Source organism: Pseudorca crassidens, chromosome 5 (assembly GCF_039906515.1).
Source record: "Pseudorca crassidens isolate mPseCra1 chromosome 5, mPseCra1.hap1, whole genome shotgun sequence".
NCBI classification, from domain to species: domain Eukaryota; kingdom Metazoa; phylum Chordata; class Mammalia; order Artiodactyla; family Delphinidae; genus Pseudorca; species Pseudorca crassidens.
In genome coordinates, this window is record NC_090300.1 from 45,365,972 (window position 1) to 45,381,725 (window position 15,754).

General features: G+C 40.7%; 1 protein-coding gene across 3 annotated transcripts in view; it reads right to left on the minus strand.

The window, feature by feature from the left end:
• Positions 1 to 6,947: 6,947 nt before the first annotated feature.
• The window catches only part of IFT80 (intraflagellar transport 80), a 111,580-nt gene continuing 102,773 nt past the window's right edge, over positions 6,948 to 15,754 (minus strand). For all 3 annotated transcript variants that reach the window (XM_067737887.1, XM_067737889.1, XM_067737886.1), the window contains 2 exons: positions 14,383 to 14,506; positions 6,948 to 7,396 (listed from right to left, as the gene is read on the minus strand). In XM_067737887.1, coding sequence (XP_067593988.1) covers positions 7,286 to 7,396; positions 14,383 to 14,506 — 235 coding nt within the window. In that variant the 3' untranslated portion in view covers positions 6,948 to 7,285. The remainder of the gene's footprint in view (positions 7,397 to 14,382; positions 14,507 to 15,754) is intronic.

The window sequence follows — 15,754 nt, forward strand, 5'->3', positions numbered from 1 at the left end:
TTTTGTGCATTTCATTGTGCATATTTTCATCTACATTAAAAACACAGAAAACGAAGAGAAATTAATATTATGTTAATGGCAGATATTGAAAGGCAGGGGAGAAAACACAGGAAAATTGGCAGTAGATTCTACTATTATGGGTATATAAAAATTCTAATTTAATTCTCTAGCACATTGTAAATATTACTTAATCTCTATTTGATTACATTCTAGCATTTAACGCTAGACATGTGGATACTTAAGGAAAGGCAAAATAAGAAATATACTAGGGGCTTCCCTGGTGGCGCAGTGATTGAGAGTCTGCCTGCCGATGCAGGGGACACGGGTTCGTGCCCCGGTCCGGGAAGATCCCACGTGCCGCGGAGTGGCTGGGCCCGTGAGCCATGGCCACTGAGCCTGCGCGTCCGGAGCCTGTGCTCCGCAACGGGAGAGGCCACAGCAGTGAGAGGCCCGCGTACCGCAAAAAAATATATATATACTAAACATACAATCTCTTGGGTATTGTTATCTGTAACTGCTAAAATGAGAATAAAAGAGAATGCTGGGGTGAATCTTGATTGAGAACCAAGCTCAGGACTATGGTCACTAGCCTCAAACCTGACCCCAAAGGAAAAATTGTGGTGGGACAATGGAAAGTACCTCCAAGACCTCTGGTCACCAAGAAAGTAGCCCACGTAGCAGGAGGGCAACACCAAGAAACTATTGAAATTTGAAGGTACGGTGTGAAGGAGTTTTCTCATTTTGTGGTTAGTTATCATCGGCTCCCTGCAGAAGCTTTGCTAAAACGGATTGTGAGAGTGACAAATTGAGGGGCAGTATCTTTGGTTTTGAATACTGCAGAGTGAACAAGCGCATTTGGGTGGATACAGGACCCACAGCTCAGTATGGGACAGTCATAGATGGCTATACATGATGCAGACCCACAGCAGGTTATTCCCAAGGGAACAGCCAGCCTAGTGGACTAAATAAAACTGCTGTCAAGTGTGTTTACCCTGAAAAGGAGGAATTTCCAGCTTCCCAAATAAATGCCAAGTAGAATACCCCAGGTAAAGCAGCTGAAATGCTTTACATACAAACTGTGTGGAACTGGCTTTGTGATGATGGGACTATTCATCCGCCCACATCATGGTAAATGCTGTGATTAAGGGGGCCCCTTTTCCATGGGCACTGCATGTCATCTTACTGCTGCAAAACTGAACAACAGTCTGAGAAGCCTTATCAGGTTTGCTTCCTCAGCTTGCTCACGTGCGTCTTACACATACCAAAAACATTAAAGAAAGTGGGAAATCGGGCTTCTCTGGTGGCGCAGTGGTTGAGACTCCGCCTGCCGATGCAGGGGACACGGGTTCGTGCCCCGGTCCAGGAAGATCCCACATGCCGTGGAGCGGCTGTGCCCATGAGCCATGGCCGCTGAGCCTGCGCGTCCGGAGCCTGTGCTCCGCAACGGGAGAGGCCACAACAGTGAGAGGCCCGCGTACTGCAAAAAAAAAAAAAAGAAAGTGGGAAAGACAGGTGGGAGAATCGAGGGACTCACTCCAGTGGCGTGGAAATACTCCATTGGTGTGGAAATCTTTTCATGGTTATTAAGAAATGGGAAGAATAAAATGGACATAGATGGAATCGAAACAAAAGTCTTAATACAGCACTACTGAAATTTGGGAGGACCTCCTGCTAGACCTTCAACATTAAAGGTCCTCCCAAAGCCTGCTTTATTTTTCGCAATTTGGAGGAATTTTTAAAACTGCAAGGCAAAGATTACAATGAGAAACTCATCCTGAAAATACCTGAAGTAATAGGGAGATTAATCCAGATAAAGATTGATAAAAGGGCCTCAGTCCCTTGGCTCAACCCTTCACTGGGGACCAAAAGCCTCATGCACGTGAGTAAAATGGTTAGAAGGTAGGGAGGTTTCGGGGACACTTGACCTGGGAGCCCTGTGCACTATAGTACCAAAATCTGTTGGTAAAGTTCTAATGGGAGGCAAAGTATATTGAGAGGATACTGAAATGCAGTACTTTAATCCCATCAGGTGAACGAGTTTATATGAAGTGGTTATGACTTTTGTACCTGAATGTATTATGGGGATGGATATTGCATCTGACTGGGGAATATTTCCCCTACGTAGTATTGTAAAACAGAAGGCATGTAAACCCTTCCTTCAAGTCACGTGCTAAATGGGAATGAATCAGATTGCCCAAGCCCACACTTCATAGAAGCCGGATTGCTTGTCTGGACAAATCCTCTGTACAATAGCTGTGTGTGGAATGTAACTGTGGTTTATGGCAAAAGCCTGTAAGCACCTCCCAGCAATGACTACTGGAATTGTGGACTAGAAAATTTCCATCTGAGGGGCAATTAGTAGCTTGCCACCAGACATTAACTGGAAATGCCTATGTGACTGAAAGGCATAAAATAATCTTGCAACCTGAAATACCCATGATGTCTGGTGATGTCAGAGAAATGCTCTAATGAAGAAGGCAGTGCTCAGAAGAGTTCTATAATAAAATAGACATGGTTTGTACAGGAACATGCTACGGGGGAATGAAGTGTATCCACGAGTGGGTAGACTCTCTTCCCCAGGACTGACTTTGGAACCATGTGAGGAGCTGCCAGATTCTATGGTCACTTGGACAGCGCCCTATAAACAGCTCTCAACTGACCAACAAAGAGCTGCTTGATTTATGGATGGCAGTTTCAACATGAACAGACAAGATTCTGTTTGGAAGGCCATCACTCTGATGGAAAAAGATAAAAACAAATCAGCTTGGTGAACTGCACTGCATGCTGTTTACCCTCATGTTTGGGTCTTCACCCACTCATGGGCAGTGGCCAATGACCTGGCCATGTGGTCAGGCAGAAGGACAATGGAAGATTGGCCTATTGGGAGGCCAGTGGAAACAGGGCATGGCTCTATGGAAATCATTATAGGAATTTGAGGGGTGCATTAACGTAGGCCACGTCAACGCCATCAGAAGGCGATTAGAATTGACAAGCAGATACCCTAGTGTGCTCACTTGATGTAGCCACCTGGGTCTGTGAAACGGGTGGACACTGGGGGTGGGGGGTGGGCTGCAGCAATGCAGAGATGGGCTCAATCTAGACGTATTCCTCTGGTATCCTCTGAGTCACAAAATGCCAACAAGAACTGTCCTGTCTGCCAACAAGAGACACAGAGACTACAGCTGGCTCTGGGGCAGATTCCCGAGGGGGAGTCCTTGCCCAGAGCTGGCAAGTCAGGCTGATGCCGGTAGCCCTGGGGGACGGCAAGTGGATCCTGACAAGAATAACTCTGACTCTGGACTGGGCTTTGCTTACCCAGGGGTAGATGCAAATGATCGGAGTACTGCAAGAGAACTGGAACAGAAGATATTGCACTGATTTGGACCACTGCGTCACATTTCTTCAGACCAAGGAACGCTATTTACAGACCATTGTGTCCAACAACAGGCAAAGAGATATCTTCCTCGGAGTAACAGTTTGGTAAAGAATTAGAATTAGAATTGATTGTCTAAAAGGCGGGAGATAGGGAATTCCCTGGCGGTCCAGTGGTTGAGACTTGGTGCTTTCACTGCCAGGGGCCCGGGTTCGATCCCTAGTCGGGGAACTAAGATCCCACAAGATGAGCAGTGCAGCCAATAAAGAAAAAAACCAAAGAAACAGCAAAAAAGAAAAAAAAACCCAGACATTTATAAAGAAAAAATGGGAGGAGAGAGAGGCATGAAAGGCTGGTTTACGTGTCCTCACGAATCTGTGCTCACAGTCAACGTGAGCGGGGCTGAGGGACTGTCCTCACTGGACAAATTCCTCTGCTTTTCTGAATGTGGGGATGAGGGTGGGTGAGGGTGCTGGTGTGACAACTCTACTGTTTTCTCTCTTTCCCGTATCACCTTACCTTTCTTCTGCCTACTTGAGGCAGTGGTCCCTGGACCAAGGATGCAACTATGTTGCTGGAAGCAGGGATGATTCCTGAGCAACGAGATCCTTTTTTTCCTAAGGGCCTGACGGGATGGGTTGCACTTTCGTTCCATCGGGCAATACTGGGGCTAACAGTGAATACAGTTACATTGCCTATTGGAAGAAATAGCCCACTAACCCTGTACCTATGTAACCCTATGTTACGTGGATGGGAGTGGACAGAGCGGGAGGCACTTGGCTAGACTCTTACTGCTGCCTGTGATCTAGACCAGCACAGTGGCTGAACCTAATGTTCCTTCCAAGGTGAAAAGGTTTGGGTACAAACAGAAGAAATAGTAAGTAGCCAAGGGTAAATGAATAATGACTGAGTTATACAATGAGAGAATTCCAATGGTAATGCTTGGAAGGAAGCTCAGAGCAAGAAATGATATTGTCTCTTAAGTCTAGTTATACCAAATGCCTGAAGGTGTGAAGTCATATATTGCTGAGACCACTCCTGCTTTTGAACCTGACAAGATGGAGTGGAAACCCTGAGATATCCCATCATATGACATGACGATGGATTGGGCTGATGATCTGAGACTGGATGAGACTCCAGTAAATGTGTCAGTATCTTCGATTCTTATTTTTCAGGTTACATCTACCATAATGTGATGTGTTATAACACTGGCATTATTGAAAAGATAATGCCAATATTGATCATCAAATGTATTAGGGGGGCTCCCCTGGTGGCGCAGTGGTTGAGAGTCCGCCTGCCGATGCAGGGGACACGGGTTCGTGCCCTGGTCCAGGAGGATCCCACATGCCGTGGAGCGGCTGGGCCTGTGAGCCATGGCCGCTGAGCCTGCGTGTCTGCGTCCGGAGCCTGTGCTCCGCAACGGGAGAGGCCACAGCAGCGAGAGGCCCGCGTACCGCAAAAAAAAAAAAAAAAAAAAAAAAATGTATTGGGAAATTGAGTTTAATAGCTTCCTATCCTTACTCCACATTGACTCCTCCAAGTGTTGCTGTATCTGTTATGCTCAGTCAGGTATGTTCCTGTTGCTATAAAAGATCCCATGATCAAAGACCAGGGAGTAGCCTATGATATATAAAGGATGTATCTGGTCTTGGGGAGGGGGGCTGGTAAAGAGCTTCCTAAACCCTTGGAATTTCCAGAGCGAGAGGAGTATCTTTGTTATGCTAATGAGTGGGGGTGGCTAGAGAACTTCAGGATGAGGGCTGGTCACCACATGATTAGAGGGCTAAAGCTTTCAGCCACCTGACCTCCAGGGAGAGGAAGGGAGCTGGCCATTGAGTTCAATCTCATAGCCAGTGATTTAATCAACTGTGCCTACATAATAAAACTCCTGATACAAAATTCAGGACAGCCAGGTCCTGGGGGAGCCTCCTAGTTGGTGAATATATTGATGTGCTGGGAGGATGACGTGCCGGGGTTCCACAAGGAGGAGACGGCATGGAAGCTCTGTGTCTCCCACTTCCCCCCAGATCTCTCCTTCCTCCTAGACCCTGCCCTATGCATCTCTTCCATTTGGCTGTTCCTAAGTTGTATCTTTTACAATAAAATTGTAATAGAAAATGTTTCAGTGAGCTTGGTGAATCATTCTAGTGAATGATCAAACCTAAAGGGAGGTGGTAAGAACCCACAAATTTGGAGCCAAGTCGGAGAGATGTGGGTATCCTGGGGTCCCCACTAGCGACTGGCAACTGAAATAAGGGCAGTCTAGCTGAGGATTTTTCCCTTTAACTTGTGCGACCTACACTAACTCTGGGTAGTGTCAGAATTGAATTGAATGGTAGGGCACCTAGCTGGTTATCAGAGAATTGGTAGAATGCAGACACATTTCATTATATTTTTTCTTTTTAAATTGTAGTAAAATAAACATAATATAAAGTTTACTCTTTTGACCATCTTTTTTAAAACTTTCTATTGTCATATAACATAATATAGAAAACATATATAAATGTATAAGTACAACTTATAAGTAAACCCCTCAATCATATTTCACAAACTGACACACCTTTGTACCCGGCATCTGGATGAAGAACAGAACATTCCAAGATTCCAGAAAGAAAAAGGAATATGTTGAAAAGATAGGAACATTTTCATTAAAAAAAAACTAGATAGATATATTAATTAAAATGGGGGTGAGAGAGGTAATCACTTTCCCATGCATATGCCTATGCCCACTCTGTAATACACCATTTCCAAAAATGGCTTCATGGGAGAATTTCTAAGGATTATTTGTGTCAATGTTAAAAAGCTTTGTGGTAATAATAGTTTGGGGACATACTGAATTAAGGCTAGTCAAACAGATTGATAATTTAAGGAGATTTTCACAAATTCAGACTCTAGGGCCTAGTGCCTAAACATTCTCGAGTCAGAAAAGGAATGAGGAAAATATTTCTTGCCCATTCTAGATATATTTCTAAAATTATGGTAAACATATACAACAAAATTTACCATTTTAACCATTTTCAAGTGTACAATTCAGTGGCATTAAGTACATTTCCAATGTTGGGCAACCATCACCACTATCCATTTCCACAACTCATTCATGCCAGACAGGAATTCTGAACTTATTTAACAATAGCTCCCCAATTTTCCCTCCCACAGTCCCTGGCAACCACTATTCATTCACCTTTCTGACTCAGTGAACTCGCCTATTTTTGGTATCTCATGTCAGCGGGATCATACAATGTGTGACCTTTTGTGTCTGGCTTATTTCACTTAGCATAGTATTTTCAAGGTTCATCCATGTTGTAGCACGTATCAGAATTTCTTTCTCTTTAAAGGCTGGATAATATTCCACTGTGTGTAAATACCACATACTGTTTATCCGTTCATCTGTTGATGGCCGTCTTTTTTTGCCCACCATTTTGCTATTGTGAATATTGCTGCTATGAACATTGGTATACAAGTATATGTATTATTTTATACTTTCATAAGTCAAGCTTCATTTTTTGTTGTTGTATAAATAAACTTTTGGAGCACTTTACAATTGAGATCAAATAGAAATTAATGATGACATACGTTTGAAAGAGTCCAATGTTTTATTATCAGCATTAATATTGTTCATACTGAAGATTCAGGGATAAAATAATGGACAGAAAACTGGAATGTAAGCAATACTACATAGATGCGTCATAAATATATAGGATGTTTTGCTAATTATTGGACAAAAAATATAAAAGATGAAATTACATCAATTATTTTGTGCTTAGTCTTTCTGAATATTCTTTTGGTATTAAATACACAGCGAGTGCTTATACTTAGAGATTCTGCCTTTTTTTAAGCAAGGAGAACAAGCTTATCCTTGGTTAATCAGAATCAGTTTCAAAAGGTAAAACTTCTTAAAGGTAAGCATGGCATTTAGTGCATAAGACCAATATTCTTGCTGGGCTGGCTGCTTGAGGATCGCTCTCGTTCTTTAGTAATTTCCATCTCAATTTTGGCTTTGATTTTTTCCCAATCTATTTCAAGCTGCAGTAGAAGAAAAGAAGAAACATGCATATATAGTATAAGACATTTTTGTTTAATGCAAAGTAACTAAGAGTAAACAAAAACAGAACGCATGACTTCCAAAACATTTGAGAAAAAAGAGGGCAGGAAAGAAAAGTTAAGAAGAGATAATGCTCCCCCCAAAATGAAATAGCGTTAAGAATAAGACCTAATAGAACAATTATCACAATAAAAAGCAAAGACTCTCACTGTGATAGCAAAGACCAAAATCTGGTTGTAGCTATTTATAAAAGGCACATCTAAACTGTCCCATGGAGCCTTGGGATTCTGCTCCGGTGCCTCAGCTTCGAGGAGGTAGGAGCGAGTGAAGATGGACTGCTCTCCTCCAAACAAGGGGGAGAATGAACTGGGCTCCATTTTTGAAACAGTAGGCCATGTTTCAAATGGGTCAACTCTTCACTGCTTTTATACTGACGTTTCCATTAGGAGCCTACCTATGGAGAAAGATAGGGGAGCATCTGCTTTCCCAGAGCATTCTCTGCAAAAGGGGCTCCTTCACAACTCTTAAAATAATATGAAGACTTGGTGGTAAGAAAATGACGAGGGCTTCCCTGGTGGCACAGTGGTTAAGAATCCGCCTGCCAATACAGGGGACACGGGTTCAAACCCTGGTCCAGGAAGATCCCACATACCGCGGAGCAACTAAGCCCGTGTGCCACAACTACCAAGCCTGTGCTCTAGAGCCTGCGAGCCACAACTACTGAGCTTGCATGCCACAACTACTGAAGTCCGTGCGCCTAGAGCCCGTGCTCCACAGCAAGAGAAACCACCGCAGTGAGAAGCCCGCACACTGCAACAAAGAGTAGCCCCCGCTCGCTGCAACTAGAGAAAGCCCGCGCACAGCAACGAAGACCCAACGTAGCCAAAAATAAATAAATAAAATAAATAAATTTATGAAGAAAATGGTGAAAAGATATTAGAGGAAGTAGTGGGAAAGCAAGGCTGAAAGACACATAAAAAGAATAACTGAAAAGTGATAATATTTTTATCTGTTTTCAGCCAGCCACCAGACCCCGCCAAAATCCAGCCCTGCCCCTCCACTAAATCAACAGACATAGTGTTAGGAATGGACTCTGCTCTGAATTCAATAAACAATTTCTTTAGGAAAAAGCCTTCTACTATTTTTAAAAGTTTGGATATCACTAATTAAGGAATGTGTGTCCTCTCAGGCAAGACATGGGAAAAACTGGGTCCTACCTAAAACTAACTCTGATTTACTTTGAAATAAACCCAAACTCCTGAGACTGAGCCCAAAGTGAATAGGTTTTCACCTCCATGTAGGGGAGCTGAGTGGAATAAGCAGCATTAAAGCAGACTGCGTTACTACTTGCTGCCTGAACAGATTTACCTTAAGTAACTGAGACTAATTTAACCTTAACAGGACTTCAAGCCTCTTTTATTTTGTGTTGGAAGTAGGAAGAATTAAGTATTTGGTTCTTTTTTATTCCAATATCCTTTCTCTAAATTCCTGTGAAGTAATTTATGGATATATTTTAGATAATCATTCCATATACTTGTCTATAATACATAAAATTGATGAATTAAAAGAATCCCTTTACTCATAAAAGATGAAAGTCTGTGCTCAGATGCAAGTGACAGCTTATCAAAAGGCAGAGCAAATGTTAGGTTATTTGAAAGACTCATTTTTCAATCAGGTCAGAACTTGATGTTTTTAAATGGCAAAACAACTCGTCTAAGAAAACATTTGCAAAGAGAAAGACAAAACTTGATGAGTGCCTTGGCCTTCTTCCAGGCTTAAATTGACCTACATATGTTCTTCAAATCAATCACAATAAAACCATATATTGATGATACACTAAACAACTGTTGCTCAGCTGCACCAGAAGTGCATCAAGCAGATTGATGACATCTATATTAGTTACTTGTTATAGTACAAATGAGGGTGTCAGTTGACAGCTATCCTACTGAAAATAAATGTTTCACTTTCACTCTGGCATTTGTCCAGTTTTAGAACAATGTTCTCCTGATAATTTAGTCTCTGGAATAGAGTATTTTTAATAGTGAGTTTTAGATAAGGATGTACTCATGACAGCTGTCAAGTGACTTCTACACTAAAACACATCCTTTTCTAGTCTAGGGAGTGTTAATACTACTTGGCGCTTCTTATTCTAGTCCCTAGTTGGTCAATTCTTCTTATTCACATAATAATAATTTTAAAATCATAGCAAATGGCTCTCCATCCTCTACCCCATCTCTCTTACTCTCAGCCGAAAATCAGCTTCCTACTTTACAGAGAATATAGTGGCCATCAGGCATGAATTCACTTAATTTCCTTCCTTTCATAAAAGTAGGGTATCCATCCTTATCTCGTTCCCTTCTGTCTCAGGGCAACCTCTTCACATAAGTCCCTGATCTCGTCTTCTTTGACTCTTCTAGGACATCGGCCTTCAATTATTACCTACATATTTCAATTTCCTTCTCTTCACTGGCTGCCCCTCATCATCCTTCCCTCTGTATTCTGTCTCCCTACAAGCTACCACCTTCATTCTTCTTTTCATTCCTGACTCTCATCCTCTCCCCAGACCACTGTAGTATGACTGTGTTCCCACTACACCTCAGAAGCTTTTCACTAACTCCACCATTAAGTGTTTTAATCCCTCATCCTATACACCTTCTCTATACGACTCAATTGCTCATTCAACGAATATTTAATGCTCACTCTATGCCCAGGATTGCTCTAGGAGCAAGGATTTAGCAGTGAACAAAAAGATAAAAATCACTGTCTTCATAGAAAGATAAACAAAGACAAGTAAGAGTGGTAAAAGTTTTGGAAACAGGGGAGGGAGATAGTGCGGGGGTGGAGTTGGGGGGTGGGGAATGGGTGTTGTATTTCAAACAGAGTGATCAGAGAAGGCCTCCCTGAGAAGCTGACGTGAAGACCTGATGATGAGTGAGTGACTCTCTGGGTGTATCTGGGGAACAGCATACTAACAGACAGAGGGAAGAAAAAGGTCCTGATGTAGGAGCATCCCCTGGACCTGGCTGACCACCGCTCTTTGAAATATCTCTCTCAGTACAATATTGTTCTCTTCTGGTTTCTGCTCTCTTTTCTAAATGTCCTCAGTCTTTTGTTTTTCTTTTTCTTTTTCTCCTATATCCTTCCCCTCAGTAACCTCTTCACTGTTAGTATTCACTGGGGTTCCAACCACAGCTTTTTCATACTTTCCCTAGGAGATCTCCTCAACTCTCATAGCTTCAACTATTCCTAAATGGTCATGACCATAAATTTATTTCTCTAGCCCTGATTCTTCCTTTATCAACACCCTTTGATGTTCACATTGGTATTTCCAACTGCCCACTAGACATCTCTGCCTAGATAGGGGCCACCCCACAGGGATTTCAAACTCAAAACAATGGCCTATTTTCATGTATTCAAACTCAAAAGGTCCAAAACTCATATATGCTCATGTTCCTCTACCAGTCACCAACACTAGGAATGTTGAAGTTGTTCTCAAATGTCTGGCCTTACCTCACCACCTCTCCTACCACCCCCAACCACAATGTTCTATTAATTTTACTGCTACTTTTTCTTACATTAATCCTACAGTCTCCATCTCCTGCTGAGATTATTACAGTAACCTCCTAACTGGTCTCCTAGTCACCACCCTTACCTCTAATCCATCTTCCACATCAGAAGTTATCTTTCAGGTCATTTCCTTGATTACAAACCTCCAAGTCTTTGCACTGCCTCCATTATAAGGTCTGCCTCCATTATAAGGTCTTATAAGGTCTATTATAAGTCTTAACAGCGTTAAGACTCTTTAATGTCTGGTCCCATCAATATTCTAGCCACCCAGTACCCAGCACCCAGGACCCAGGGCAGTCGCTCTGTACTCCTTCACCATTCTTTCAAGATTCCATGCATTTGCTCTTATTATCATATCCTTTAACTGACTGACAAAATCCTACTCAAGATAATTCCATGGAATAAATAAATAAATTTTAAAAATGAAAACTAACAAATACAAAGTATACAATTTCCAAAGGGGAAAAAAAGGATACTTTGGCGGAAAATTCCAAGTTTCCGTTTCCACTTAGGAACTGGGATTGTAAAAGGGAAAAGTGATCACGTCACTTCCATTCAGTATCTTTACATTAATCTTTGGGTAAATCCAATATACCGAATTTGCCCTATGAAACCCTCAGGTCAATCTCCCTTTTGCTCGTCACTCTTTCCCACTTCAGAGCCTTCCCTCAGCTTAGAACACGGCCATCGCCACACTCTCCCACCACACCCTCAGTCAGCTTCTACTATCCATTCTTTACAGCTCAGCTCAAATAGCAATTGCTTTGCTTAGAAAAATCTGCTGATCCCCCCCCCCCACTCCAGGTCAGGCCTGTCATTCATAAAGTCTTACAGCACTATGTACACTACCTTCGAGGCAATTATCACAACTGAAATGAACAATTAACTGTATAATTAACTATCACCTCCATTTGAATATAAGTTTCACGAGGGTCAGTGTTTGCCAGGTTTACTATTATATCCCCACCACCAAGGAGAGTACATTGTCTGCAGGAGGTGCTCAGTAAATACTGAATGAATAAAAGGTAACTAATTATCCAGCAAATGAGCTATCACTTAACAATCTCTTGTTATTTTCTCTCCTGTTTTTCCCTCTTTTTTTCTTTCTGCTAGCATAATGCTTTAAACATTTCCTGTCTCTTCTACTTCTCTTCCTGCACAGAGTATGTATTCAGTAGATTGAATGTATTCCTCAAGTGGACTTTATTTGCCAGACTCATAAATTATTTTACAAATACTTACTGAACACCCTTGTAGAGCAAGTATAATGACTCTAATGGGGTTCTCAGAAGATAGTACACCGTGTATGGATCTCAGATTTCCATATTTTAAACTAGAAAGGCCCAAGTAACATTTCAGGGCTCATAAATATGAATGTATGTCAAACTTCACTTCTTATAAACTTTTACGCTATGCGTTGTGAGCCCATTTGAGTTCACCAGAGAGGGAGACTAAATTTCTTTTCAAGAATGATCTTTTTCTATTCAATTCTTAGTTCTGAAATAAAGAGTTTATATAATCACAATTTTGGCTAAGATAATTTTTAAGTCAAAGATAATTTTCATCTTAAAATACTGCTTTATGATTTCTAGTTAACTTCCAAATTACATCTGTGAAGAAGAAAAGTGGGAAACTAGAACATAGTGCCATAGGGACTCAAAGTAACCTATATAGTTTCAGGATGAAAAGAAACCAAAATACCCAAAAAAGCCGTGTTGTTTTGATTCTCCCACTTTGAACATTTCTACTACTCTTGTGACTGAAGTATCATATGTTAGTTATAGGTGAATACGTATATAATGAAAAATAAGATATGAATGTTAAGTTTTTAACATCTGAAATATAATTTCCTTGAGGGTAAAAACTATATTTTTTATGTCCTCAAAAGCACCTAATGAGAACACAGTGAAAATAATATTGTTAGTAATGATGATGAAGAGGAAGCAGAGTATTAATCTGCTTAAAAATTACACAATAAAGTAAATTTAAGGTGGGTGCTCATTTTTAACATACTGTCATATTTTCAAAACTGAGACAAAAAAGAGGAGGTGACTACTGAATCTCTGGGCTGCTTAGCACTCAGTGCTGGTGGCTGCTGTCATATTCTGTGAATTGAGAGTATAGCCCTCAGAGCTCCCAGGGAAGCCCTCACAGCCCAAACTCCCGAAGGATCCATTTCAGCAGTAAACAGTTCTGAATCAAACAAAAAACAGTTTGTGGAGCTTCTACAAAATACATCCCTTTCCACCAAGAAACCCACAACTTGTGTCTATCCTGGATCCAGATGATAAAGTTGCACTGCGGAACTAAGAATGGCCCCAAAGGCTTCATTACCCTGAAAACTGGTCTGAAGTCCAAAAATGTGGTTCATGACACTCAATATTCTAAATACGGCAAATGGATAATGTTGCCTTTAGTAGGTGCCTTCTCTCTACATCTTCTTTCCTCTTCCCAAGCTTCCTCTTATATATTCTGCCCCCTACGATAAATCAGAACATTCCATTTTATTCTATCCCCAAGGAGGAGCACTCCCACAGTCTATAAGCTCCATGAAGACAGAAGCCATATCTGTTTCAACACATAGCATAGTGCCTGGCCTGGAGTTAGTACTCATAAACATTTTTTGAATAAATGAATGACTAAAAGGCTAAAGGAATCAACTAGTTCACAGAGCTGGGAGCAAGGTTGGCCCTGTTTGGGGATTACAAGTCTCTTGAATCTGCATGGCTACAGATGAGCTCTATTTCTGCTATTTGAGTATAGAAGGATCTGGGCAGGTGGCCACAACCTTTTCTGCTCTAGGCGCTGGGACAAACGCCCTTGTTCTGGCTCTCCTGTGTGCTGATACGTACTGGAATGGCTTTTTTCTAATTGGGTTTATAAAACCTTATATTCTGGTAGGAACTTGAGAGGCAAAGGGTTAGCATTCTTTTGTTCTAGGCGGTGAACTCTACCCAGGCCAGGCACCTTTTGAAGTGCAACTGAGCTCCCTAGATAGAATCTGCAAAGTGGCAAAGTATCCACTTTCTGGCCAGTGCCCTCTGTGCTTATGTATTTCCCCTGGAGCAGAAAGGGCAGCTGGTAGAAGACAAAATTCAGGAGCTAGAAGCCTTCATCCTCGCCATTTATACTGTTTATCTAAAAATATCAGTTAGCACACAACCTTAACACAAATCGAATATTATAAAACCAGACTTGAGTTAATCAAAACATGGCTATAAGAGTCCAGAAAAATATTCAGTAATATAATTACATAGTCAAAATAAGACTAACATTGAAAGGCAAAAAGTAGTTTTTTTTAGAGATTATGGTAAGAATTATTCAAATTTTGTCGCATTAGGATGAATAATACATACTTATAAAGCATATACATTATTATCAAATACTGCATAATACTTACACCTTCTGCATACTGCAGGTATCGTTTATTAGTTTCCTGTTTACCAAATGTCTCCAAAAACTTTTGTCGGTAGGCCAGCACTGTATCAACATGTGTTTTGTATTTAACAGCTAATTCAAGTGCCCTACGATGAGAAAGAAAACAGATTATCCGCACTGCTGTGTTAGCCTCTACGGGCAGTGGAGTTTCGGGGTGAAAGAGTGGGAGAGTCTGTGTTGATCCCTCCACTCCTCCCTCAATACGAAAGGTACGTCATTCCCTACCTTATCCATCTTGCAAATTCCTATTTATACTTCAGGGTCCAGACCAAACATGATCTCTTCTCCCTGACCAGCTCTCCTTGTAGAAATAAATGACCATTATATCTTATCTGTGCTACAGAACATTTTATACATACTATTATTTCAGCTCTGCTTACAGTGTATTGTAACTATCATGAATCTGTTCCTTCCACTAACCTATACATTTATTGAAGGGAGATCTGGGTTTCATTTCTCTTTGGTGAGTACTACAGAGTGTATGTATCATAAATGTTCATTGAAAAATTCATTGAAATCATAATAAAATTCAAGTGAATGAACTCCCCTAATGTAAGTGGTTCGACTATCTTGACCATTTTTTAAGTCAGTAATGAATTTATTCTGTTCAATGTTCAACTAAATACTGATACCCTTACTTATCCTTATTATTAGTACAGTAAATTAAAAATATTATGAAAATAAAATTTGAGGATAATAAAAGTCTGACAAAATGCCTTTTGCCATTTGATTCTTAGAAAAAGTTAATAGCCATTTAAATTTTATAAGTTAATTAATATCTATCCATGTAACCAAGTTATTTTAAGGTAATATTTTATTTAAATAGCAGACAAGAACTAAATGAATTGCTAAACTCACTGTTATAACACCAAAGGCATAAAATCTATATATTGATAATTTGGAGGGAGATGAAAAGATTATTCTTCAGTTCCAGGCCTATTTTTGCTTGTAGGTTTTGGACAGCAACTCAGCCCGTGATCCTAGGCATAATTCATATTAGCTGAGCCAGGAACAATCTAGTAGAATATAGCTCTCCTACACTGTTCATTGTTATCCTGTTTTAAAGTATGGGAAACAGTCATCATAATAGTCAACGTACAATATTTCTCAAGTTCTCTTGCTTTCTAATATAACACATGATTTCTGAATAGGCCAGTGATGGTTTATCAGAGCCAACTATTACGAACTTGTTGTTTTAGACAAAACTGACTACTGACTAGAATTTTTGCAATGTGTGACTGTTTAGTAGGAAAATTTGTTTGATTCTTAGCATGCTTTGGTTTGATGTAAACTAAATTGTCACTTTAAAAAGTATTTTAGATATTATGTATGTA